The sequence below is a fragment of the Lutra lutra genome, chromosome 4, assembly GCF_902655055.1.
Source record: "Lutra lutra chromosome 4, mLutLut1.2, whole genome shotgun sequence".
NCBI classification, from domain to species: Eukaryota; Metazoa; Chordata; class Mammalia; order Carnivora; family Mustelidae; genus Lutra; species Lutra lutra.
The window spans coordinates 117,473,394-117,501,367 of record NC_062281.1 but is presented as its reverse complement, the minus strand read 5'-3'; the positions used below and the strand labels follow the sequence as shown (position 1 = coordinate 117,501,367).

Here is a 27,974-nt window from a genome sequence, read left to right as displayed (position 1 = left end):
ACTAGTCAGTCAGCTCTGCTCATGCAAACTAATGAAACATCACATTGTCCCACCACATGCTCCCACAGCACGCAGGGCCGAAGGGATTAGGCACCAGGCAGCTGTTCCCGGGAATGCATGCCTCCACGTACCCGAAGACAGGAAGAGGACCTGCACCACTCTCCCAGAGCCGATCCTTTGGCTCTCCTGACAACACAGACATCTCGACAACAGGAACAAGTCCCGTCTCGGCCCAAGGAAGGTCCCAGATTCAAATAAAAATTCACCCTTGAAGATAAGTGACTCAAAGGGACAGCAATCAAACAAACGCTCCTGTCGAGAGGAAATCCTGTCTGCCCACCTCTTGGGGAAGCCTTACTCTGCCTGCACAACAAAGGCTCCTTCTGTGACATCAAGCAGCAGGTTTAAGAGCACCCTGGCTTCTCACTTTGGCCACCTTCCAAAACCACAAGTACATCCAAGGGCAGCCAAGACAACAACAAAGCCAAGAGATACAGTCTCCAAATGAGGAGAGACCAACTCTCCCTTCCAGGCTTGCCTTCTGCCTGGCTCCTGGTGGCCAAGACTCCATTTCCCCAAGGTGGGTGTTCAAGGTGCCCTGGGTTTCAGACTCTGGGGACTGCAAGCTTTCCATGCAAGAGGATAGCTCAGAAGATGCCCCCAGCTGAGGCCAACATTTTCAGAAGGCTGTGGGGCCCAGTGTCTGGGGAAGGACCCACAGCACTCTGGGTTCTAATCTTTGCTCAGTCACCCACTAGGGTCTGAGCTCAGGTGCCTCAACATTCCTGAACCACCTTCTCAACTGTGAATGAGAACTAAAACTGCTGCTACTCATGATGAAATCTGCCAGGTCTCTCACATGGGGTGAGGATGGGCACACAGGATAATTTATGAACATATCATTAAGGATATTTTAAAACTATAACATGTGAGAGAGAGTAATTTTTGTGGCTAGGACACATGTTTGTAAGACTGCTTAATAATACAAATTTTTAGATTAAAGGGGAAATTTCCTCTGTTTTGCCTGGGGTCTTCCACAGGGCAGATATTCAATTAATATGCAATTATAATAAGGGTAACTTTTTAAAGATTAAGGAGCTAAATATATTTGTCAGGAAAATAGCAAACTTGCAATTTATCAGAGTATTTTACAAGGCAAAAAGGTGTTGTCTGGTGGGTTTCCCTCTGAGTGTAGGTGGGGTGTACAAGGTGGGTCTGGGCTTTCCCAGATGACCCCATTATCATTGTGCCAACAGCAAATAGGACAAAATGGAAGATTTTCAGACTTGACGTCCAGGCAAGTCACCGTCGAGTGACTGTCAGGCAAGTCACTGTCACTGAAATTAACCTTTGAATTCATTATGAAAAGTAACAAGTAAGGCCAAAAAAAGTTAACCTCAAACAAGTCCCCCCATCAAAAAAAATAAATAAATAAAAATAAATAATCTTGTTAAAAGTAGACCTAACTAGTCTCACACCTTGGGGCCAGAGATCTAAAACTCTTAACTTTAAAAGCTCCCAGCATGGGGTGCCTGTGTGGCTCAGTGGGTTAAGCATCTGCCTTCAGCTCAGGTCATGGTCCCAGAGTCCTGGGATCAAGTTCCGTGTGGCGCTCCCTGCTCAGTGGGGTGGTCTGCCTCTCTCTCTGCCCTGGCCCCTCCCTGGGCTCATACTCTCTCCCTCTCAAATAAATAAAATCTTTTAAAAATAATAAAAAAAAAAAAGTTACCAGCTCCCAGCTTCCAGTAGTGAGTGAGTGAGTAGTGGGTGGTTGGTGTTTTCATAGCAGCTGAGCTGTAAGAGCTGAGTTAGGTCTAGAAATGCTATTTCTCCCTCAGGGCAGCTCTGCTGAGGCACCTCAGGCAGTCCTCCCCCTCTGGGGGCCCAGATTCTCATTCAAACCTTTCTGTCCCTTCCTTTTCACACAAGCACAAGCTTTATTTGTTAATCCTGTGGCTTGCTCCAAAAAAGGAACTGAAGCAGCTAATAATCATATCAGCAATATTTAAAAGGATAAAAATAACAATACAAGGTACTTTGAACTCCTCAAAACCGGGAACACCTCAAGATAGTTTATTTTTTTTTAATAAAGATTTTTATTTATTTATTTGACAGAGATCACAAGTAGGCAGAGAGGCAGGCAGAGAGTGAGAGGGCGAAGCAGGCTCCCTGCTGAGCAGAGACCCCCCCCCCCCCCCCCCCCCCCCCGCTGTGAGGCTGGATCCCAGGACCCTGGGATCATGACCTGAGCCGAAGGCAGAGGCTTTAACTCACTGAGCCACCCAGGTGCCCCTCAAGATAGTTTTTAAAGTGCATTGTGTGAACCAAATATAGGGGCGTCTGGCTCGGTTGGTCGAGCATGAAACTTTTTTTTTTTTTTTTTAGATTTTATTTATTTGTCAGAGAGAGAGGAGAGCAAGCGAGCACAGGCAGACAGAATGGCAGGCAGAGGCAGAGGGAGAAGCAGGCTCCCCGCCAAGCAAGGAGCCCGATGCGGGACTCGATCCCAGGACGCTGGGATCATGACCTGAGCCGAAGGCAGCTGCTTAACCAACTGAGCCACCCAGGCGTCCCTTTTTTTTTTTTTTTTTTTTTTTTTAAAGATCATTTGACAGACAGAGATCACAAGCAGGCAGAGAGACAGGCAGAGAGAGAGGAGGAAGCAGGCTCCCTGCCGAGCAAGGAGCCCGATGCGGGGCTCGATCCCAGGACCCCGGAATCATGACCCGAGCCGAAGGCAGAGGCTTTAACCCACTGAGCCACCCAGGTGCCCCAAGCATGAAACTCTTTAGGGTCCTATGTTTGAGCCCCATGTTGGGGGTAGAAATAAGTAAATAAGTAAAATAAGTAAAATTACTCAAAAAAATAAGTAAATAAATAACATTTAAAAATAACAAAATCTATTAATAAGACCAGGGAGCAAAATGGGATTTTATGATCCTTTGACGAGACCTGCTCACTCAGCAGTAACCCTAAAGGATATGTGTTTGTTACTTCCTGTATTTGCCTTTCACAATGAGGTATTTTAATTTAAGCGACGAAGTTGTGATTTGGATGAATGTAGTTCTGAATGATAAACACACATAAGCCAGCAGGGCTTGTCAAGTCTTCCACAGCCTGGACTTCAAACCCAGGACTTGGGCCCATCATCTGATAAGATCTTCTACAGAGATCTGACCTCTGTCCAAGTCATTTTCAAATCAAAAAGCTTTGAACTCCTGGCAGGGTTGATGGCTTGGACCTTGGGTGTTGATCAAGGACTTCCTCAAGATAGAAAGGATGACTCCATTGCCACCCCTTGGGGGCTCCCGGGCCCTTGTGAGAGCTGGCACCCAGACAGGGCCTTAGTATGTCAAGGAGTGAGTTCATGAATGGCCTCCCTAGGGCACACAGGGGACATGCAGCTCACAACAGAGCTAACTCCATAAATAAAAAGTGGCTACAGGAAGTCAGGGACTACTTGGCTCTGACTCTACCCTGTGCAGCCCGGTATGAGTGCTTGTTTTTGGCTGGCCAGAAGAAGCTCTTCTTCTTGGCTGCCTCTTAACCTTCCCAAGAGGGAGCAATGACAGCACCCATTCTGCATGTTCCATGCCAGTGATTCGATATGAACAATACCGAATTGGGCACCTCCACACTGACCTCGGCCCCCAGCGGGCTGGCTGTGAGCTCTATGAGCTGGGAGGTCACCCGGCTAGATTTTGCAGAGCAGGTGCAGGGCTTTATAATGCCCAGGACACCCTGGGGAATCTTATGAGCTGACATCAGAAACATTTCAGGACTCTCCAGCACTTTCTACAGAATATATTGGCCTCTATTTATTTTCTTCTTATACAACTGCAGTTAGGCCCCTAAAACGAATTCTGACCTCTTACCTGCCTAGCTCTCTCCCAGCATTTGTATTGTCCACCTCCCAGCTTGCTACACAGCAGCCACAGGCCACACCAGCTTTGTTTGGAGTTTTTTCAAACTTGCCAGACTTGTTCCCACCTCCAGCTCTTTGCACTGCTCTAGCTGTGCCTGAAACAGCCTTCCTCTGCTTCTTCCCATAGCTGCCTTCTCTCATTACGCAGGTCTTAGCTCAAATAGCATCTCCTCAGAGACCTGTCTGCATTATAAAAAAAGAAAAAGGCCCACTAAATCTTCAGTCTATTGCGATTTCCTTCACAGGAAAGTGCTTCATAGCACTTAATATAATCTGCAATTAATGTATTACCTGGGCCCTTCGCTAGAATAGTGGCTCCAGGAAGACACCATTTCAGATGCCCCATTGCTATCCTGTCAGTTCACATCCTTCCTCACCCCACCAAAGGGCAAGAGCAGACTGCTGGAAAAATTTGGTTGCCAGAACATCTTTAAGGTCGGACCAGCCCTTGGGTTCAGCTACTAAGAGGGACTGGGCAGAACTTTCCTGGTGAAGCACTAGTGCTTAAAAAAAATCAATGTACTCTGACACAGATGCTCAATATATAGATATTGAACAAAGATGCCAGCTAGGATCAAAGTGGCTTTCTTTGCTGCAGGGTCGGACAAAAAGACACCAGGAGATAAAACAGAAAGAACCAGCCCCTTCTCTGCCCGATAACATCACAGACTGCTGATCTTCCCCGGCAGGAAAAGGAAGGCAGTTTCTAAACCAGCTCTAACAAGCAGAAACTAATCACAACCAGGCCCAATACAAACCTCGGACAAGAAGCTTTTATAACCGTAAGGCTTATTTAGCCAGATCCCTAGTGGGTAGGAGAAATCAATCCTTGTTGTAAAGTATTCAAAAGCCAACCCGATGATGGAGCCAGACCAAATTTTACTTCAGCATGTTGGAGATGTGGGTCCTAATTTACAGCCATCTTGGCATCTCTATAGAATCAGATGGACACAGCTCAGAATATGATATCATGATAATAAAAAAATATACCTGTGCTTTCTTTTGAGGGACTTAGCAATATATAGGAAGTCAGCTGTAAAAATACTCTCAAATACGAGATACTAAGAAACAGTTAAAGTTTTTAGGTGTTATAGTTTTTTATGCTGTTTTTTAAAAAAATAAGAGTACTTATCTTTGAAAGACACATACCAAAATATTTACAGATAAAACAGGGGTTGAAATTGACTTCAAAATAATCGCAGAGGAAGGCAAGTGGGCGGGAGTACAGACAACGTGGGGCTGGCCCAAGCCCAGAGTAGCTGGAGGGTAGTGGGCCTTTGGGAGGTAAACTATTTGCTCTACTCTGTACAGCTGACCTATTCCCTAACAGAAAGGCTTTTTAAAAAAAGCCCTTTAAGCCAAGTCATTTTCACTTGTGGCATTAAAGAAGTTACCTGAAGGGGAGCCTGGGTAGCTCAGTCCATTAAGCGTCTGACTCTTGATCAGCTCAGGTCATGATGTCAGGGTTGTAAGATCAAGCCCCGCACTGGACCCCATGCTGGGTGTGAAGCCTGCTTGGGATTCTCTCTCTCCCTCTACACCCACCCCATCCGCTTCCCCCAGGTTCTCTCTCTGAAAAAAAAAAAAGGTAAATAAATGAAGAAGTTACCTAAAGGTGAAGGTTTCGCCTTTCCAGTCTTGCAGGGGGTGCTCCTGGATGATGGCCGGGGTCAGAGGAGAGTTCTGCCGTGGGGACTTGGAATGGGGCAAGGTCCCTAGGTGACTGAAGTTATCACAGGACCTGATGGGAGGAGGGCCTTTTTTCTTCCGTGGGAGGGTGCCATGTATAGACACGTCCTGATAGGCATCTGCGGGATGCTCAGCTGGAGGGGACTTGCTGCTCAGAAGGTCCATGGACGAGGCCAAAGGGAACTGGTGATTCACTGGCATGTTTCTGGGAAGGCTCACAAATTTTCCCGCAGCCATAATTCTCGGCTCCTCTAAGGGGAAGAGAAAAGAGCAAAGACATGAATCTCAGGCCATCACAAGAACGGACTTCCTACTCACAAATAGAAATGGAGACATACCGTAGAACAAAAGAACAGGTTCGTGGAGCATTAACAGGACAAACAGTGCATGGCATCACCAGTGAAATGTAATACAAATGGGAAGTTTAACCATGTCCCTTTTTTGATCCTACAGAGGAATTCTCCTGGGTTGGCAGCAGATCCACTGATGGAAAAGGGCAAACGTGTTTCAGAGACTCTGGGGGCACATGAGCCATTTTATTATTTCAGATGACCGAAGCTGATGGAAAAGCATGACTAACAAAAAGGACTCTTGAGGAAGTACTCAAGGTTTCGAGGTAAGTGCATTAGAGAACACATTATAAATGTTAGATAATTAGCCCCTGTCTTTCCACCACCCTGTACATGATAAGAACAGGTGGAGATTACTGGAATTCCTCAGCTGCTAGGACTTCAGTGCCGACGGGCCCCTCAGTTGTGCTACCCAGGGTAACCGGGCAGAATTTTTTCTAGCAGAGACTTGGTGCTTACAAATAAATCAATGTGCTCTAATTAACGAAGACGGACCAGGGTCAGGGGTGAGGAGGTAGGTCACTCCTCCCTACATGAGTGGGCTCAGCTGCAGAGGAAAGCTCCTGGGGTGAGGGTACATTGTCCCCCAGAGGGGTCGGAAACACGCCTGCCACTAGCAGGGTTAAGCAGCAAGCATGTTGTAGTCAGGGAAGAGCAGGAAGGAAGAGAAATAAGACAAAAGGGGGGAAAGGGGGAAGAGTACGGAAAGAAAAAGAAAACGTGTACTAGGCTGTATGCAAAAGCAGACCCAACAATTATGCCCAGCTACAATCACTAGCAGAAATGTTTGCCCTGAGCAAGAGGCAGCATACGCCTACCTCCCCCCTCCAAAAACAAACTATGGTTTTGGCCTCAGCCAAATTAGACAAGTCATTTTTAAGGCCAATATTATAGGAAAAGAAACCCATGCCTAAATAAAAATTAGAACTAGTCCCTGGTGACATTAAGGATCCAGAATCCATCCCACCCGCCAGGGAACCAGACTGGTCTGGACAACACAGCAGCCTAACTCAGTCTGCCTGATGCACTGGCCTCCCTGATACTGGGGAGCAAAACATTTCCTTTGCTCTGTAGTCTGTCCTAAAGCCCTGCAGCCCCCATTCCTCACAGGCCACCCCTCTCCACGGCAAAGGGACAGCTTGGAGTGAAAATCATTACTGAATAATACCCCTGCAGAGTCCATTCCACAGAGGAACTGGGGCCTTGAGATGTGGCCTGAAGACAAGCAAGCGCCCCGCTGCAGAAGCTCACGGTGTGGCACGCAGAACCGGGATGAAGGTAGCACAAGGGGAATGACCGACAACAAAACATCCACAATCACTTGCTTCACCTGCGACAGACAGAAACACACAAGTGCCAAGGGCTGGACAGAAGGAAAGCCTTCCTACGAGGTGTATGATCCTAACGCTGTCCTCCGTCTTCCCCAGACCTGGTCATTCTGGGGCCTGTCTGCTCCACGCCAAACTGTGACCACACAGAAGGCCTGGCTCACGGCGGGTGCGGAACAATAGGACTGTGAGTCCCCGTGTGGGCCGCTCCCGGTTCTGGCCAGCACCTGGCACAAGGTCAGAACTTACTCAATGTTAGTCATCATTATTTAAAAAGAAATCCAAGCTCCCTAGCCCTCCCCGCCTAACCACCAGTGACATAAGCCTACCAGGATTCCCTTACCCTACACACACATATACACACACACACACACACACCCCACCCCCTACAGTTGTGAATGCTTGCCTGTTCAAGCTGCCAGCACCCTTTTCAGAGGGAGACCTAGATCATTCCAAAGAGCCTGCTGGGGAGTCCCAGAGCAGCCCACAGAACCTCTTTCTATGCAGAGGGATAGTTGAACAACTCTCTCCGGTTCTTACGATGGGTAAAGGTTGCCCTGGCTCCAACGTTTCTGGCCACAGGTTTCTTCTCTGCTTATCCAAGATCTCGATTTCAAAACAGGGCTACAGTGCTCCAGAATGCCCTTCAGCAAGCTTCCCATACTTCAGTTTACTCTCTGCATTGAGGGTTAACACGTGCCCTTCCTACTTTCAATTCAAAAAACACTGAAATACTTCTTGCATATAAGATACTTAGAGAATCAATGATGTATCAGCCCCAATCCCTGACCAGGAACTTAGAATCACCAGGGACCCTTCATATGCTGGAGGGAAGAACAATTAATCTCAACAAATTGACTTGAGGAGGATCTCAAACAGGGCGATGCTAGAGATGAGACATTGTGGAGGGATTCTGAAAGGTCAAAAATTGTATGGAAAAGTCTTCCGAGAGGATGCTAGAGGCAAGGAGGTGCCTCCAAGGTTAGGTGCTAGAGAAGATCTGGAAGGGAGGGAAAGAAGCCGGTTTGTGCCCAAGTGGGTAACTCCGTGACTTCTGGAAAGGAAAGAAGGGAGACAGGCAGGCCCGTCAAGCTGCTGCCCATAAGCCATCGAGGAAGGATTTAGAACCCTGACCTCAGGCAGTGGCCAAGCAAAGGAGGGACAGAGGGAAGAATGAGGAGCTCGAAGCCACAGCCACGGAAGGACAGTACGATGCTGTAATGTGCAGAGTGGGTAAGAAGAGGCCTCCTGTGGGAGGGAGGCTAACAGGCTGGCTGCTGAGCTGGGGAGTGTGAGGAACCAATGGCGCAATTTAGTCTTAGGAGGTGAGATACTGGTATGTTCGCTTAGGAGCCAGAACAGGATGTGGATTTTTAAAAATCATCAACATAAAGGGAATATTTAAACCAGAGAGCAGATCCCTTAACTTGTTATTATCAACTGTGATAACAGATGTGAAAGTACCTCTTAAACTGTCAGGAACCATACAATATCCATGAATTATATCCCTGCTCTCTCACCATGGCTGCTTTGAGCCTATAGGGCCTAAAGCAAGGACTAAGTTTTGAAAACCTGAAGCTGGGGTGGGGAGCAGAGGGTGGGGGCGGTCCTCCAGCTGGCTGCACATAAGAATCTTTGGGAAGCTTTTAAAATCCTGACACCCAGGGTGCTGGGTGGCTCAGTCAGTTCAGCATCTGACTCTTGATTTCTGCTCAGGTCGCAGTCTCAGGGTTGTGGGATCGAGCCCCACGTCTGGCTCTGTGCTCAGTGTGGAGTCTGCTTGTCTCTCTCCCTCTGCTCCCCAACCCCTCTTAGTAAATAAAATCTTTAAAAAATATCAAAATAAAATCCTGGCACTCAAGCTGTGACCCAGACCGATGACATCAGAACCTCGGTGAGTGTGACCCTGGCATCAATCTTTTGAAAGCCACCAGTATTGTCCAAAGTGGAGTCGGGGTTGAGGCCCACTAGATAAGCAAATCTCTTTGGTAAAGAGCGACTCACACTCAGACTGGGCTACCCAAGGAACAGAACAGAATGGCAATGAGGAGGGGTCCCTCAAGAGAAGCATCAATTCATTCTTCTCATCACCACACACAGGGTGCAGGGCCTCCTCCATGGTGGGCACTGTGACTGGTGTTGGGGACAACGTCAACAACAGTACTCACGAGGTTACTACTCTGTGGTGGAAGCAGACAGCAAGTCCCGGCCACACAAGCTGGTGAGTCTCAGAGCTATGGGAGCACAGAGTGGGGACCAGGCTTTAGACTCAGCCAGTGGCCAGAGAAGGCTTTGCTGAGGATGGGATGCTGAGCTGAATAATGTAAAGCATAGTTTAATAATCAGAGGGAGATTATCCAAGCTGAAACCTCCAGAGAATTCTTAGCTGCAGACAAATTTGAAATATGTAAGCCAGGCTCCCCTCTACAACCCACTACCTCTAAATTGGGACTCTTCCCCCATTAAAACATAGGCTTGCCCTGTGTGTAGTCACTTGGAAACACTGGCTCAGCCCTGGGCCCTATGTCAAGCTTGAATCAGCCTAAGAGTGGGGGAGGTGGGCCCAGACCAGAGACACAACTTCCAAAAATATAACTAAAAGTGGGACGGAGGGCAGATGGGAGAACTATAGGTGGAAGGAACACATTTACAACCTTACTACAGGGTACTCCCTGTATTTCCTACTTGACCCTTATTCACTTTTATTTTTTCCAGACTCTAGAAATCTAGGGCAAATCCAAGGGAAGGAAGTACATGGTATGTAGTTGGGATCTAGGTTCAAGGTAAGTATCTTCCAATTTTTTAACATTTATTTATTTGAGAGAGAGAAGACAAGGAGGGGGAGGGAGAGGGAGAGAGAGAAGCAGACTCCCCGAGGAGCAGGGAGCCCAACTTGGGGCTCCAGGGCTCCATCCCAGGACCCCGGGATCATGACCTGAGCCTAAGGCAGACACCTAACCGACTGGCCACCCAGACACCCCAAGTACCTTTCATTTTGAGAGCAAAGCCACTTACTACATTTGACTCCACCAGGCAGAATCTCAGAGTGTTACATATAAGTAGGATCTCAGAGAATCAAGCCCAAATAAAGGAAGTAAATGTTCATTCACTGAGTATATATTGTCTGAGGGCTTACAATGTACTGGGGATGAAGACTTAAAAAAACTAGACAGGGTCCTGGCTCTCATGGAGTGTAAATTAGGATTGGGGAGGTGGGGTGTCTAGTCAAAACAGACAAGAAAACATACCAGGTAATATCCCAGCCTCATTGTCCTAAAGAACACAAACCAGGAAGAAATGATAGAACATACCAGTTGGGATGGAGAGCTAGTTAGATTAGGGTGGTGTGGGAGGACTTCTCTGAAAAGGTTCCTGAAAAAAGACATAGAACCAGTCAAGAGAAGATGGGAAGGGAGTTCCAGGAAGGGTACTGGGCAAATCAAAGGCTCTGAGGTGGGAATAGTGCTTGGAAAAGTATGGTGAAGACTAACCCCAATTCTCCACTTCCTGGCTCCCAGGTTTTCTCTACTTGGTGATGCTTCCGTCTCAATGTTTCTAGCCATTACATACTTCTTATGTACTTTGTGATTTCTTTCTTTCTTTTTTTTTTTTAATCAAACACAGTATGACTCAGAACCTAGGCTTTGAAGACAGACATTCACAGGGCCAAATCCCTACTCTGCCATTTACTTACTAGCTGTGTGGCCTGGAACAAGTTACTCAACCTCTCTGACAGCTTCCCATTTGTAAAAATGGGTTAAAAATAGCTCTTTTGTGGAACTGCTCTGAAAAGTAAATGCAACAGTGTACAGAAAGCCCTTGACATGTGGCAAGAACTCAATAAATAGCCGGTCTCCTCCCAGCAGGTCAGGGACCAGGTCTGTCTTGCTCAGCGTGGTATCCCTATTACAAAGAGAGTTCACAAAAGAAGTCACTGCTTCTGGGAAACACCGCAGCCAGGAAGGATGGGGAGTAAATGTTTTAACTCAGAGCCATAGACATAAACACCAAACCAAGTAGGACACAGACACACAGGCCCATGGAGAGAGCCTACAGGCAGTCTTATTAAAAGAAAACCCAGGTGAGACTTTGGCCACCTGACGTCACCTCTCTCCACTATGCAGGTAAACAGACACGGTGTCCTAATTCAGTCTAATGCCAAACCTTGAAATATATACAAAGGTCAAAGATTCTGCATCTTGATATGAACATATGAGACCTTTGTGAATGTCCAAAGAGCTGAAATCTCAACAGGGACAAGAGTGAGCCTGAGCAACTCCCACCCTCTGTGCTGCCTTCCTGATCCTGCTCACCGTCTGTCTCTGAAGTGCTCCTGACCAGCAGTCCAACTCGCTCGCTTTGCAGAGATGTCCCGAACAAACTGAAGAGCACATGCTAGTCAAGGCAGAGACAGGCAGCCTGCTTGTTTGGATTTTTCCAGTTTATTTCTAAAATGAGCTATTTTTTCAAGTTAAACTTATAGATGGTCACCTGGTGGGGGAGTTAACAACTTTGTCCAATTTGAAACTCTGGAAATGTAACTGGGTCAGCTGCCCAATTATGACCCCAACAGAGAATTTCTCATTTGGATATGGAGTTTTGTAATTTCTCTGCAGAGTCAAACAGGAAGAGAAGATTAAAAAATTGGCTTAGGCACTTAGAATGAAGTTTTTCTTCAGTTTAGAAATGAAGAGTATCCCTATTTTCGAAGTAAATTTATGAAGTCTAGCCAAATGACTGAGGTATGAATAATTCTTCCATGGATTGTATTTCAAGCAACACAACACAGAATTTACATGATAAAGTTCTTAAGCTTAGCCTTCATTTGACAAGCAGTCCTTTCTATATGAACAGGAGATTGAGATCTTGGTTAGTCATCTGGAAATGCCAGGCTTCTCAGCAGGTTTAGAGAAAGCTGGAGGTAAGAGAGCCCCCGCATGGAACGCCTTTCACATTATATTCCATACACTCCCCTGCACACCCCCACACAACAGCTTGACTTGTGGCTTCGCCACTATTAACTGGGCAGCCCCTGCACGGATGCTCTGTTCAACCCCCTCTCTCAGCACCAAGGCCTCCCCTTCCTCCCGCCTCCGTCCTTGGCAACGTGCAGGAAGATCATCAGCTCCCAAACTGACCTTCCCTCCGCCAATGTATTTTCCTTGGACAGATCTGTGCAGCCTTGGGAGATAAGTTTCAAGGTTTAAAAGAAATCTCTGAACGCCTGGCTCCACTTTCTATCCCAGCCAATGGCTCTGAGGGAAAGCACACGCGAGGCTAGGCAAACACTCTTGCCCCTTCGGTGCACTCTTCCTCAAGCGAGTTAATGCCAAAACCAGTTTTCCACCCCAGCCACGACCCACCGTGTTGCCCACGGAACACTTCGCCTTGCCAGCTGCTTCGGAGCCCACTCGACCGCTCCCAGAGAAGTGTCTACACCTGATCCAACTTTTTTTTTTTAAATGATTTTATTTATTTGACAGACAGAGATCACAAGTAGGCAGAGACACAGACAGAGAGAGAGGGAAGCAGGCTCCCCGCTGAGCAGAGAGCCCGATGCGGGGCTCGATCCCAGGACCCTGAGATCATGACCTGAGCTGAAGGCAGAGGCTTAACCCCCTGAGCCACCCAGGTGCCCCCACCTGATCCAACTTTTAAAGTAGTGGCAGCCGCTGCCGCTAGGGAAAGAGGGGCTGAGATCCGAACCTCTTCGAGTCGCGTCCACTCCCTACACCTCCCCTTCCCTCCCCTCTCCGACGCAGAGGGAGCAACACAACCAACTATTCATTCTTTCTCAACAAAGAGAGAGGGAGGGGGATGTTGTCAACAGTTACTGGGCAGGCTCCTTCGCTTTCTTTGCAAACTCTCGGATTAGGGGAGAAACTCGCCTCCTCCAAGCCCAGGGCTTACAGCGGAGCCCCTCGGCCCCCGCGCCCCCCGATCCCCTCGAAGAGGGGACCGGACGAGCCAAGCAAGGGCGGCCGGCCGAGCAGACCCGACCGGCGGGGGACAGAGTGGGGGTCGGGGGAGACCAGTGGCCGGGAAGATGCCGCTCGAGAGCAAAGAGCAGAGATGCTCACGGCACGGAGTCGAGCGGCTCCCGCCGCAGGCCACGTCTGGGGAATACCGGCCAATTTCGAGGGCCCCGAGGGCACAAGCCGGGTCCGCACTTCAGCCACTCCCAACCCCAAACGCCAACTCTGCTGGGGGCAGGGGGAGCGCCGGCTCAACTTTCCCCCTATCCTAACTTTCTCCAACAAACTTCCCAGCCCGTCCTCCCAGAGGAGGGGGAGACCAAGGCGCCCTGGGACGAGCAGCACCCCCGCGGAGCGCGCGGCCGACACTCACCTCCCCGCGCGGCGCTCGGTGCCGGGGCTCTCCGGCTAGGGGCTCAGAGGCGCCCCTCGGCGGCCCCCCAGCCGCGGCTGCTCCCAGGGCGCGGGCCGCTCATGGTCGGCGGGGCGTGCCCGCAGAAAAACCCGTGCGCCCGGCGGCTCCTGCGGCTCCGGCGGCTGCGGCGGCTCAGGCTCCTGCCCCGGCCCCGGCAGCTGCAGGCGCGGCTCTGAGCCCGCGGCGCGCGCTCCAGCTCTCAACTGGTGATTTGCGGCGCCGCGGCCCCACCCCGGCGAGCCGATTCGCGCGCCCTCGCGGAACCCCTAGACATTTACATGCAGTGACCTCGCCTTGCCCTGCTCTGCCCGGTTCGAGAGTTTGGTTCCCCTCGTATCCGCTCCCCCCCAAAAGCCTTTAAGTGAGGATTGGCCGCTTCCTCGCTGTACCCCTCTGGAGGGACGATACTCCCTATTCCAGTCCTCCTCCTTCCCCGCGTTAATTACCCGGCTGGTCGGCTTTGCTGTCTGCAGACACCTGGCTGGCTTACAGTTTAAAGGGCTTTGATGAGGCAACGATCCAGGTAACCAAAAAACACCAAATCCTGGAACAGGCGAATCAATCATACCCACCTGGACAAATTGAAAGCAAAGTGGGAAGTGGAGTTGGCGTTTCAGTACTAGGTAGGCTTAGTGGGATGAAAAAGTAGAGCCAACTGGAGGTCTTACACTATCAGATATCAATCAAGACCCTTTATAAAGCTACAGACATGGTAACTGGCATCAAGGGTAGACAAACTGACCAATAGAATAGAGAGTCCAGAAGCTGATCTACATTAAATGGTCACGGTTTATGTCAAGGATGCTACTGCGACGCACTGAGAAAAGATGGCATGTCTTTTCAGTAAATGATGCTGGATCAACTGAATACCTACATGCAGAAAAAGGAAGAATCTTGACCCCCTCCCCCGCCTCACACCATGTAAAAAAAAATCAATTCCAGATGGATTTTAAATCTAAATGTGAAAGATAATAAACCTATCCAAAGAAAAAAAGAAAAGAAAGACCTGCATGAACTTGAGGTAGGCAAAGATTCCTTAAACACACAGTACCAATTATAAAGGAAAAAACTGATCATTGGACAGCCTTAAAATTAAGAACTCCTGTTCCTCAGAAGACACCATTAGTGAAAAGTCAAGCCACAAAGGGAGAAAAGATCACTGCAACACATGTATCCAATAAAGGACTTGTATACAGAATCTATGAAGAATGCTTATAGACCAGCAAGAAAAGGGCAGAATATCTGACTGAAAATAGGTAGAATATTTGAACAGCATTTCTCAAAAGGGGATAAACAGGCATTTCTTGAAACAAAACAATAAACATATGGAAAGTTTCTCAGTTACTAATCATCCCAGAATGAAAACTGAAGATTCAATCTCTCACTTTACACCAGAATGGATAAAATTAGAGAACTTTGAACAACACTTTACAGACCTGTTTGGTGAAATTAGCATGTAACCTGTGACCCAGCAATTCCATCCCTAGGTTTGTTGTCTATTCAACAGAGATTTATGTACACATTCACCAAAAGACATGTTCAGAAATGTTTATAGCAAAGAAACCACCCGGGGGCGCCTGGGTGGCTCAGTGGGTTGAAGCCTCTGTCTTCCGCCCGGGTCCTGATCCCAGGGTCCTGGGATCGAGCCCTGCGTTGGGCTCTCTGCTCAGCGGGGAGTCTGCTTCCCCTCCTCTCTCTCTGCCTACCTGTGATCTCTGTCTGTCAAATAAATAAATAATATCTTTAAAAAAAAGAAAAGAAAAGAAACCACCGAAGTGTCCACCAGCGAGAGAGATATAAGCTCTGGGCAATAATATACAGTAATAACAACTACCTCTATACTCAACAAGATCATATCCTCACAAATAAGACGTTGAGTGAAAGAAGCTGAACACAAATGCATACATCCTATATACTCCCATTTACATGGATTCCAAAAACAGTCAAAACAGATCTATGATCTTAAAGGTAAAGATAGTGGTTATCTTGAGGATTGGGTTATCTTGAGGGATAGTGGTTATCTTGAGTGGATTATCTTGAGGGTTGGGTTGGGTAGTGATGGAAAGGGAGCCCAGGGGAGGTTCCAGATGCAGGTAATAATACTCTATTTCTTGAGTCAGGTGCTGGTTTATACATGTGTCCATTTTATAAAAATTAACTGTCCTTCATTTTATAAAAATTGGTTTGTGTACTGCTCTTCTTGCATGTTCTACTCCAGTAAAAATGTTTTGAAAATAGTGCCACACTGGGTATTTGGGGGAGTGTGAGGGGCAAAGGGAGGAGAGAAAATCTCAAGCAGTCTCCAGACACAGCACAAGCCTGGGGCCCAATCTCACCACCCTGAGATCATGACCTGAGCTAAAATCAAGAATCGGGGGGCGCCTGGGTGGCTCAGTGGGTTGGGCCGCTGCCTTCGGCTCAGGTCATGATCTCAGAGTCCTGGGATCGAGCCCCGAGTCCGGCTCTCTGCTCAGCGGGGAGCCTGCTTCCTCCTCTCTCTCTGCCTGCCTCTCTGCCTGCTTGTGATCTCTCTATCAAATAAATAAATAAGATCTTAAAAAAAAAAATCAAGAATCGGAAGCTTAACAGACTGAGCCACCCAGGCACCCCTATGTTGGATATATGTTATGTCATTTTCATACCTTTGAGAAAGAATTATTGGCAAATCTGTAAGATTCTAAGTACAGCATCCTTAAGAATGAGTTTCTACATTTTCCTCACAGGTGTTTTGTGGGTAAGTTCCAATTTTCATGAGATGATTTTATTATTTTTATTATTATATATAATATATATTATTATTTTATATATTTATTTTTAAAAGGTTTTTTTGGGTAAATTTTCCTGAAATGTTTAGTGCAGTGAATGTCAGACCAGCCGGTATATATCTAAACTGAATTATCAGAAATACACTTACTTTCTCCTGCTCCGAAGTGTCATTAAAAACAGTGATAAAACATGTTGGATTTTCTTGATTTTCAGAACTGTCTAAGCACCTACTCTATATAAAGTTTCTACTTTGTGACACATGATAGGGAGAGTGAGTGAGTGAATGCATGTGAGTGAGTGAATGCACGTGAGAAGTCAAGGAAATAATAAATGTGAAAGTGCCTGGCATATAGTAGTTATCATTAACTATACTCTACTTCATGACACATTCTATGTCTTCATAACATCCCTGGGGGACAGGAACCATCTTTAGCCCCATTTATATGGGAGGAAATAGACTCAGAAAGGTTAAGTAATGTCAACCATAAATTCATTCAACAGATATTTGTTGCAAGCCTACTATGTGCCAGGATCCATAGCTAGTGAGAGGCAGAGTCACAATTTAAATCAGGTGTTTTAAGTTCAGTGGTCTTTTTACCACACAACTACTTTCACACTTGTACCCCCAGTGCCTGGCTCATAGTAGGTGCTCAATACATTAATGGATGGATAGTAGCCTTTTTAAATATATAGTTGACCCCTGAGCAACATGGGTTTGAACTGCACAGGTCTACTTATAAGAGGATTTTTTTTGGATAAATACAGGAAGAGAGTACTGTAAGTGTATTTTCTCTTCTTTGGGATTTTCTCAATAACATTTTTTTTTCCTTTGGCTTGCTTTATTGTAACAGTGCACTATATAATACATGCAACATGCAAAATATGTGTTGACTGTCTATGTAAGGTAAGGCTTCTGGTCAACCACAGATTATTAGTAGCTAAATTTTTGGAAAGTCAAAAAATCATACACAAATTTTCAACAGCACTGAGGTCAGTGCCCCTAAACCCTGCATTGTTCAAGGATCAACCATAATTTTCTGATTAGGTAATATCGAGAAATATAGTGGTATACTGTGAAAAGTCCCCTTCTCAACACTTTCTCCTAACTGCCCAGTCCCCCTCCCACCACAGGCAAAACCGCTATTAATATCATGTATTCCTAGCAGAGCTTCTCTAAGTGTGTATATGTTATCCCCAACTCCTACCACAGGAAGTAACATACTATACCCACAGTTCTACACTTTGCTTTTTTTTTTTTCCCACTTAGCAGCATGCCTCAGAGATTTTCTCATAGTAGTGCATTGTACTGCTTTGAAGAGATGTGCTGTAATTCATTCAGTCAGTGCCCTACCCATGGACATTTAAGTTGTTTCCAATCCTTTCCTATTACAAACAATACTGCAATGAATAACCTTGTATATATGCTATTGGTATGTCCAAGCATATCCGTAAGGTAAATTTCCAGAGGTAAAATTCCCCAGTTGAAGGGTATATGCTTTTGCAATTTCTATTAAGTGATCCAAATTGCCTTCCATTGGGACTGTACCAATTTATACCTCCCAGCAATATAAGATTTTCCCCTTATGATGGGCAGAAGGTCTTATTAAACTTTTGAATTTTTGTCAAACTATAAGATGTGAATTTCACTGCAGTTTTAATTTCCATTTCTCTTATAATAAGCGAGGCTGCTCATCTTTTCAGTGGTCATTTAGTTTTCCCTTTTGGTATCGTTACTCCCACTTTCTATCCATTTGTAGGTCTTTTTATGATTCATGTTCTAGGACCTCACTGCATGTTAGGAAGCTTAGCTTTTTGTGGTATGAGCTGCAAATTTTTTTTCAATGATAATGTTAAAGAAAAGAGCTGATATATGCAAAGCACTGTTACTTTAGGAAGTTCATTCTGGAAACCATGCAGAGTGAACCAGAGAAGTCACCACGGGATACTGATTAGAAGGCTATGGCAATTGTCACATGACAAGGGCCTTGACCAGGCTGGTGGTAGGGGGAATGGAAGGACCAAAATGACCAAAGTTATTCCAAGAAATAACTGGCAAGAGTTAATAATTGCCAGTGATAATGATGACAATAACAGTAGCTACAACTGGGTTAGGAGTAACTACAAGCTAAGTACAATGCTAAGTGCTTTACACGCCCTAACCCACGAGCTGGTGCTATTAGTGCCTCATGTCACAAAGAAGAAAAGTGGATTTTAGGAGCTAAATAACTTACCCAAATTCACTGTAGAGGTAGGGAGCAGAACCAAGGCTAACCCCAGGTCTGTCTGACCTTAGTGGGCTGGCAGGTGAAGGAAAATGGTCAAAGGTCTGCAGTCCAAGGGGCTGAGTAATGCCTGGCTTGATGACAACTGTGGAAGAGGCCAGAGCCCCTGCCTTTGCTAGAGAGTAACGTGATCTAGTCTAGGTACACTGAGCATTTTTCAACACCTTTCATGTACGCGATCACTCCTCCCTCAATGTCTGTGAGTCACAGAGGGTAGCAGTAGCCCCATTTTACTGATGGGAAGACTGAGGCACCCTGAAATTAAATAACCAACCCCAATTAAAATGTCCTAAGTCCTCCATTAATATGTGCCTTTTAGACCCCTCTCCTTCTTGGCATTTGTCACAGTTCATAGTCACACATTTATTTTTGTTATTTCTGTTTAACATCCATTGCTCTATTTCTGTTTAACATCCATTGCTCTAAAGAATCTAAGATCCATGTCTGGTTTTAATTTTGTTTTGTCCTGAGTTTGGGGCCTGGAGCATTATTGGCAGTCAATATATATTTATTGAATGAATGAATGAATGAATGAACTCCAGGCTTCTAGACCCTTTGTCCTCTATCTTTGTACTAATGGTAAAGCTCCCTTATAAGCTAAATGAATGTAATGCCACGGGTGCAGGTTGTGCTATAAAAAATTTTAAAACTCAAGAAAAATTTTTTAAAGATTTTATTCATTTATTTGACAGAGAGAGAGGGAGAGAACACAAGCAAGGGGAACAGCAGACAGAGGGAGAGGGAGAAGCAGGTTCCCCGCCAAGCAGGGAGCCTGACACGGGGCTCGATCCCAGGACCTTGGGATCATGAACTGAGCTGAAGACAGACATTTAACTGACTGAGCCACTCAGTTGTCCCAGGATTCAAATTTCTCCAAGTGTACAGCCACCTTCCACAATAAAACCCTGGACCAAAGCCACATGAAGGGACAACATAACCAGTGACAGGGAGGTGACGTCTTCTAGATAGTGCAAGAGGCTTTGCCAGGAAGCACTCAACCTAGAGTTGACCCCTTCCTGCTACAGAGTAGGCTGTTGACCTCCAGCCACTCTGGGACATCACTAGGGAAGAGGCATTGGGCAAAAGGTAGTTTAAGGAAAAAAGAACTCCTAAAATTCCAGCTTGGCCCAGCCCTAAATGACAAGAAGTAAGGAACAATGGATGTTTCAGCTTTCACTGAAGAAGACCAAACAGGAAGCCTGAACTCGAACAACTGCAGAGAGAGAGAGACAGAATTCCCTGACGTTCTATATAATAAAACTGCTGACACGAAGAGCCGGCATCTCTGACGTGCATCAGAGCAGCAAGCATGGCAGTCTTTTCAGAAACCATATGGCTGAGGCTCCTGCTATGTGAAGAGCTAGCCATGGACTTGCCCTCATGGACATCCCCTGTGTACTCAGCAGGGACATCAGCTCAGCTTCCAAAAGGTCTGTGTGATGGCTGCCAACTCAGTGAGACAGGCTAAAGAAGTCTCTGGAGGAGGACCATGGCTGGAAAGACCCTCAGACACTTAGCGAATGAGTGAGTGAGCGGTAAAGAGATGCGGTTCCTTACAACGGAGGCTTATTTTCTATATAAGGTACGCCTCAACCTGATGGTCTACATCTGAACTACCTGTTTCAGGACTTGCCTCATCACCAAGCTCTGGACACTTGTTCCCCAGTTACTTTCTTAATTTAATGACCAGCTTTGCATGAATAAGCTTCTCAATGTATTTAATAATTGAAAGAAAATACACTGAACTATGTCTAGATAATGATGGAATTCCAGATGATTTGAATTTCTGCATTTACAAAGCTCTCCTTTTCAGGTTTTTCTTTTCTAGTAAACATGTATCATTTTTATTATTTAAAATGTCACTTAGAGTGGCACCTGGGTGGCTCAAACAGGTAAGTGTCTGCCTTCGGCTCAGGTCATGATCTTAGGGTCCTGGGATTGAGCCCCCACATCTGGCTTCCTGCTTAGTGGGAAGCCTGCTTCTCCCTCTCCCTCTGCCCCTCCCCTCTGCTCATGCTCTCTCCCTCTCTCAAATAAGTAAATAAAAATATTTTTTAAAATGTCACTTTGGGGTGCCTGTGTGGCTCAGTTGGTTAAGCATCTGCCCTTGGCTCAGGTTATGATCCTGGGGTCCTGGTATCAAGCCCCGAGTCAGGCTCCCTGCTCAGTGGAAAGTCTGCTTTTCCCTCTCCCCCTGCCCCTCTGGGCTCCACTCTCTTGCCCACTCGCTGTCTCTCTCTCCGAAATAAATAAAATATATTTTTTAAATGTCACTTAGAAAACCAACTCATAAGGCCCTACATTATGGAAAGCATCACTAGGCTGAGGAGACAGGAAGCTGAGTACGTCATCAGATACCATTGTGCAGACACAGAGCGAGAGAAGCGCTGGCTCGGCAGAGGTCCCCTGTTCTGTGCACAGAGAGAAGGGAGAGTGCAAAGTCCTGGAGACGGACTGTTGATGCTGGTAAAATAAAGAAGGGGGAGTTTTGGGAAAGAAATGCTTTGCTACAGAAATGAAGAAAGAGAAAACATGTATGTAAAACCTAGTACAGTGGCCACTTGGCTGCCATCTTGAATCATGGTGGGAAAGGGCTCAGACTAGATGCTGTAGGCTGCCCCAGCCTAGGGTGGAGGGGAGCCCTGCCAGCATGGTCTAATGCAGCAGAAGGAACCTGGAAAGTTGAAGGAAATGAAGAGAACACCAAGCCTGCCAGCTCCCCTAAACAGGAATAGTCAAACTGAAAGAAAAACCTGACTTGTTTGGATGTACTAATTCAATCTTTGATAACAAAGCTGGCTTCCCACGTGAGTAGGTTTCTGCTGAATAGAATGGTTTGTGGGAAGTCAGTAGGACTCACTCGGTGTCCTAAAAAAAAAAAAAAATTGTCCTAACAATGTTATCACTTAAAACTCCAAGATTAGCTGCTGATTCCTTTCTAGGAGGCAGCAACCTCTCTGGGTAGTCCTCTGTTCTGTAAAACAATGTTAATCCTTAATGGGTGACCTAACAGAACTTTGGCTCCGCAAGTGTCCTTTGCCCGGAAGCTTTACTTCTAGGAATTTGTCCTGCAGAAACACTCACCTGTACACACTAAGATATTCATGGCAGCACTGATCGTGGTTTAAATAAAAAAATGTTTATCTGCAGAAGGATGACTAAATTACAGCACAGCTAGTCTATGCACCCACTGTGCAACTGATAAGAATGAGATCATTCTATAGGAACTGATACCGAAAGGCATCTGAAATACCACTAAGTGAAAAAAGCAAATTGCTCCATTAATGTAAAAATAACGAGCTTACATATTTGTGGGGGTTTATGTGTCTACATGTACAAAATGTGTGGAAGAATTTTCTTCTTCTTCTTTTTTTATAATGTTTATTTATTTATTTGGAGGGAGGCAGAGGAAAAGGGAGACAAAGTCTGAAGCAGACTCTGCCCTGAGCATGAAACCAGACAAACACAGGGCTCAGTCTCAGGGTCCTGAGATCACAACCTGAGCTGAAACTAAGAGCCAGACGCTTAACTGACTGTGCCATCCAGAATTTTCTCTCATCAAACTGAAAGGTGAGATTGACAGGTGAGCAGGAGAGGACTTTGCTTTTTCCTCAATATTATTTGAAACTGTATGAATTTTTTCCTTGAGCACTGACTGCTTTCATAATTAATGATAATTTACATAGTGCTTACTATGTGCCCTATACCATTCTAAGAGCTTTACATATATTATTAACTCATTTAATTCCAACAATAATCTTATGAGGTGGCACTATTCTTTTTTTTTTTTTTAAGATTTTATTTATTTATTTGACAGAGATCACAAGCCAGCAGAGAGAGAGGGGGAAGCAGGCTCCCTGCTGAGCAGAGAGCCCCATGTGGGGCTCCATCCCAGGACCTGAGATCATGACCTGAGCCAAAGGCAGAGGCTTTAACCCACTGAGCCACCCAGGCGCCCCAAAGTGGCACTATTTTTAACCCTTTTTATGGATGAGGACATGGTCCCTGTCCAGGTCACACAGTAATATGAAAAGGCACTGAGCTTTGCACCCACGGCATCTGGCTCAGGCTTGTACTCTAAATCACTAGATTATAGTACCTGAGGAAAAAATGATACAAATAAACAAATAGCATTAGTTTTAGAATCAGACACGTCTGCATTTGAGAATCCCGGTTTTTGCTGATTAGCTACATGATTCTTAGCAAATGTCTTACTTCCGTGTCAGTTTCCCCATCTGTAAAATGGGGATGACAGTGACATACTTCATGAGACTGCTGTGAGAACCTCACAAAATACATTCAGTGCCCAGCACTTAGTAAGCCCTTGTTAAATATACATTATTTCCTCTACTGAGATTAAATTACCAGCCCTTCAGTGAATATTAATTTAATTGGCTGTTTTCTCGATTAGCTGTCTAGAGGCATCTGGTGCTTCCAGGGTAAGCGGAGAAGGGAAACTTGGGAATAAGGGGGAATTGGCTCAGATGCAGAACATGGAAAGTGCTAAATTAACCCTTCAGCTTTCGTGCAATGTTGTCTGAAGTCGGTGCAGTTAATTAATAATACTTATATGGGTTTTTAAATCATTCTGGGGTAAAATACCGTTATCCCCATTTTTTGAAAGAGGGTAGTGCTGCTCAGGGGTTTGACCACGGGCAAATTAAATAACAGAACAACAGGATTAAACAACAGAGCCAGGACCAAAATGTAGATTTTTCTTGTTCTACATTCCTTCCTCTTTCCCTGACCCCCACTGCCTGACTAGGTGTGGGGGCATCATGACTGAGAAGTGGGGACTGCAGCCTCTCAGAAGGAAAGCCCTACAGCAACAATGACAGTATGGGAGAGATCAGTGATCATGCTTCTGGGGGAGACAATCCATCCATTCACAGGCTGCCGAAGCCGAGTGGGGACAATGGCCTCCTCCACACCTCTGAGCTAAAGTTGGTTCACTGACAAGCCTGAGAGACCCCCTCCCTATGGGGTCCATACAGCCCAGGGGCAGATTACACTAACCCTTTCTTTCCGCTTTTTATGGTGCTTATCCTTACAGTAGTCGTCATTCTGCAAAACAGGACAAGCATGCCATCCTGGAGGTCACAGGTGACCTCAGCAGGCAGGCGGCCGCCGGGAGGGAGGCAGTGGAGGGTTCTGAGAGGAGCCTTGCTTATCGCTCCCAGCCTAGCAACTCCTGGGCTCTGTCTGATCCTTCCTCATTTTCCTTCCCCTCGAGAGTACAGAGGTCAGGCAGAGCCAAGGAAGGACGTTCTGTTTGTGACGCCCAACCACGCCACCCACTTTTCAGGCTCAGTCAGTCCCTGCCAGGTGGGGGTTATTACCATTCTCCAGAGGGAAGAGAGGCAGAGTTCTAAGTCTTTTCCCCCCCGACAAAACACGAATGTTGTATAGCTCACTCCCAGTGGAATGCCAAGGGTGTTCAATCCCAGGGCAGGATCCCCCAACTTTCTCTTTCACTCAGGACACCTTCTGCTGGCCAAAATTTGGATAATTAGTAAAGCTGGGGTTCACCACACTATTTTCTTTACTTTTGTGTATGCTTGAAAAATGCCATGATGAACAGTTAAAATTTAAATTTAAAAACCTCTTTGGAATGCAAGTGCATGAAGGTGATGTATCGATAGAGACAATTTTGTGTCTGCCAGTGATTTTTTAAAAATACATTATTTCCTGTATGCAGGGTCTGCCGTCCTGCATTGTCAGTAAGGAAGTGCTTGCCATACACCACACAGCTCAAAACCCAAGTGCAAGGGCTGGGATAACAAGCTGGACTGCTGGATGAGGTCATCAACTTGGTCCTTTCCTCTCTGGTTCTTCACATGAACTCCTCCCTCCCCGATACACACACACACACACACACACACACACAGAGTCGGTATGGGGCTCTCCTCTTGGGGGTGACCATCTGGAACTCCTTTGAATGGCCTTCTTGATGGTACCAAGATTACTAAACCACAAGGAGGTAGTCAAGAGCCCCTATAGGTGGATGCAGTGAGGGGAAGAGCCGAAGGTTCTGTGGGAGGAAACACAGCCTGAATTCTAATTCATAGCTATGCTCACCAGCACTCGAGGAAGAGCTTTACACCCATCGTCTGGATCAGTCCCTTCAGCAACCCGGACAGGTGAAGGTTAAGCCCATCTTAGAGATGAGTACACAGAGGCCGAGTAACCAGCCCAGTTCACATAGCTAAAATGTGGAGGCCCCTCGGTTGGACTTCCTGACACCACAGCCTGCACCCCCTCCCCGTGTGAACCCCTGTCTCTCAGAGTGAGTTTGGGTTGAGCTGCTTGAAAATGGCGTGAAAGGAAGTAAGCCAGCTAGCTGGGTTAAGCTCAGTGGCTGGCACTTGGTAGGCATTCGGGAGGTATTTGTGAACTGGACTTTTGAACAGACTTTCAGGCACAGGACGGGGGTGGTGGGAGTTTCCAGTGGGTTGGGGATCACAGTCTGGGCCTCCCCATACACTTGAATTTCCCCCATGGCAGGAAACCACATAGAAAGGTCACAGGTGCGAACTGTGAAGTCCCAGGCCTCCACCCCCAGCCCCTGCTCCGTCCTCAGGGCTCTTCCTACCTGGCCAGGGGTCTGGGAAAAGTGGTCTCACCATTGCTGTGGCAGGAGGAGGGTAGGGTGGGGGCTTGTCAGAAATGCTGCAACTCTTCTCAATGTCACATTTCTACTCTACCCCAGACCAGCCAATTAAAAATCCACATTTTACTAGTCTCCCAGGTGACTGTGCATGGGGCCCAGCCCCTGCTCAGCAACCTTCCCACAGCAGAATGTGCCAGTCATCATCCTCGTCATCCCTAGGCAGTCTGAGGAAAATCCCTTTTTCCTATTGTAGGTTTGGGGGCGCTAAGCTGCTGCCCTAATCTCCTCCCGCCTGAAGACCTCCCGTCTGAAATGAGACTGAGAGGCAGACTTCTTAGTTGTCAGTGTTTCCAGGAAGTTCAAACCCCGGTGTGCTCCCCATGTGACCTCGTCTGTCTCCATCTTGGGGCTCATGAACTTGGAAGGCATAAGAGAGCTCTTCCTTACAGTGTGACCAGGTGGTGACAAATGTGCCACATGGAAGGAAATCAGTGAATAATCCTTGCATATTCTGAAGTGAGTCACATTAGCCTTTCTTAGACACGGCACTCCAGATGATCAGACTCGTGGTTTCTGTTTCTTGATTTAGAGTATAATGAACCTCTATAGAATGCTCCCCAAAGTACAAGGCACTGGGGACAGCAGGTGAGGTAGTCCCTGACCTTGAGGCACTTTACACAGAAATAATACTATACGCTTGCCACCTCTGGTTACAAAGCTAAATAAAGGACAGGTAAGATGCCTCTGTGAATAGGGACTACAGTGATTCTGGTAACTGTTGGGGACAAACTGTCAACCACAGCTCCAAGAACCCTTCCCACCTCCTGCACTCCGCCTCCCCAGCCCCTTGCTCTGGGCTTACTGTCAAGTGCCCCCAATATACTCAGTCACGTGGTGACTGGCCCTGCCTGTTGCTGGAGCACCCACCACCAGCGTTCTGGGCTTTGCCTGTCTAAGCCTCATAGTAGCACCTGGAGGTAGATATTATGCCAGTTTTACAGAAGAGGAAACTGAGGATCAGAGAAGTCAAGTTGCCCAAGGTCACATGTCTGGAAAGTATCAGAGGACTAGAATATAGATATGACAGAGATTCTAAACCCAGGTGTCTCCCTCCACACCTGGCTGCTTCAAACTTGCCCACCTCCTCGTGGGATTTCAGGTGAGGGATGCAGACCAAGTCGGGCAGGGGTGGTTGTCCAACTGGCGGCTGTTGACCCCACTTATGTATCTATCCGGTGCAGATCCAGGACCCAGAAGTGCTCTGCTTGAATAACCAAGGGGTGAAAAGAGAAAACCTTCCAGTCCTGGGAGGGTCATCTAAGCCCATACAATTTTGGAGATGGTGTAAGCTCCTTCTGAGAATGGCTTTTAGCTTTTTACTGGATCTATTTGGAAACAGGGATGAGGTTCCTTAATAGAGCCCCTCTGTGTTTTGAAACCCAGTAACAAGTGTGGCCATTTGCTCTTGGGACCCACCAGGATGAGAGCCAGACAACAAGGAAGAGGAAGAGAGGCACAGGAGTTGAGGCAATGTTTAACCATGCCACTGCAGACAGATTAGACAATTCTGAGGAGAGACAATCCAAACCCACAGCCACAAAATGATTCAGCTCCTTGTGTTCCCCAGGCACACTCTTCCATCTTCCCCACCAGGACCAGAAGCTGAATCTGGTCCAGTTCTGTCACGTAGGAAAGAAAGGGGAATCCTTGTTCACCATCCAAAATAAGCCCTCTGGGCATGGATTTTCTCCACCCCTCTTCATGGCCCTCTTCCTTCCTCTACCCATTCTTCTCTAAATACCCCTTCTCTACCCTGCTTATCAATGTTCCCCCACTTGCCTGAGCCTAAGAATCTCCTAGGGAACCTGAACATGCAGATTCCCAGGCTGGTCTCCTAGAGGTCTGGATTGGAGACATCTAGACAGAGACCTGGAGAATCCTTGTTCAGCAAGACCCCATGTGTCCTTAGGATACCAGACAACTGGGAAACCCTACGCTGCACTCCCTCTGTTGTCAGACGCTCCTCTGAACCCAGCCTGGAGCTGCCTGGCCCTCAAAGCCACCGACTCCTGTCCTGTGACAGCATCTCCTATGCTCCAGTGTCAAAGCCACACTGAGGTCTGGATGTGGTTCTCCATGGTTTTCCGTGGTTCTATTGCAACCTACTGCTTGAGCTTCAGTTTCATATCCAAATGGTCTGCTACATGTTGCTTGTGGTGCAGACAGTTCAACATGAGCACATCCCAAACCTGACTCCCCCCCCCCCCCACCCCCTAGCTAGTCCTCCTTCTCCTAGACTCCTGTATGTCAGGCTGGTTGCCTGAGCTGGGACCCTGGGAGCCATCTTGGCTCCCCGTCTCTCTTCATCACTGCCTCACACAGCCAACAACTCACCAAGTCCCGGGGTCTCTGTGCCTCAACAGTCCTCAAATCCACGTCCTCCTTTCCTTCCCCTCCTGCCACTCCAGTAGGGCTCCTCTTCCTCTTTCTCCTGGGCTCTCCTGAGGGTCCCAGCTGGTCTCCCGCCTTTCAATCCTGCCCCTCTCCAATAGGTGTTACACCCAGCCACTCAAGCGATATTTCTAGAATGCGAGCCTGATCCCATTTCTCCACCACTTAAAGCCCCTCAAGAAC

The 27,974-nt window shown here is 46.9% G+C and overlaps 1 protein-coding gene and 1 long non-coding RNA gene across 3 annotated transcripts in view; one reads left to right on the top strand and one right to left on the bottom strand.

Moving 5' to 3' along the window:
• The window catches only part of BCAR3 (BCAR3 adaptor protein, NSP family member), a 110,554-nt gene extending 96,693 nt beyond the window's left edge, over nucleotides 1–13,861 (bottom strand). Inside the window, 3 exon segments of the mRNA XM_047725493.1 lie at nucleotides 5,535–5,865; nucleotides 11,588–11,687; nucleotides 13,641–13,861. Coding sequence (XP_047581449.1) covers nucleotides 5,535–5,851 — 317 coding nt within the window. The 5' untranslated portion in view covers nucleotides 5,852–5,865; nucleotides 11,588–11,687; nucleotides 13,641–13,861.
• Nucleotides 150–23,688, top strand: LOC125097649 (uncharacterized). Of its 2 annotated transcripts, none has more exons than XR_007126572.1 (5): nucleotides 150–580; nucleotides 6,068–6,230; nucleotides 9,393–9,513; nucleotides 10,008–10,075; nucleotides 11,417–12,075. It is a non-coding gene; the product is annotated as an uncharacterized LOC125097649 (long non-coding RNA). The 2 variants fall into 2 exon arrangements; XR_007126571.1 differs by lacking the exon at nucleotides 11,417–12,075 and adding an exon at nucleotides 23,496–23,688 and having other exon boundaries at nucleotides 151–580.
• The last annotated feature ends 4,286 nt before the right edge of the window (nucleotides 23,689–27,974 follow it).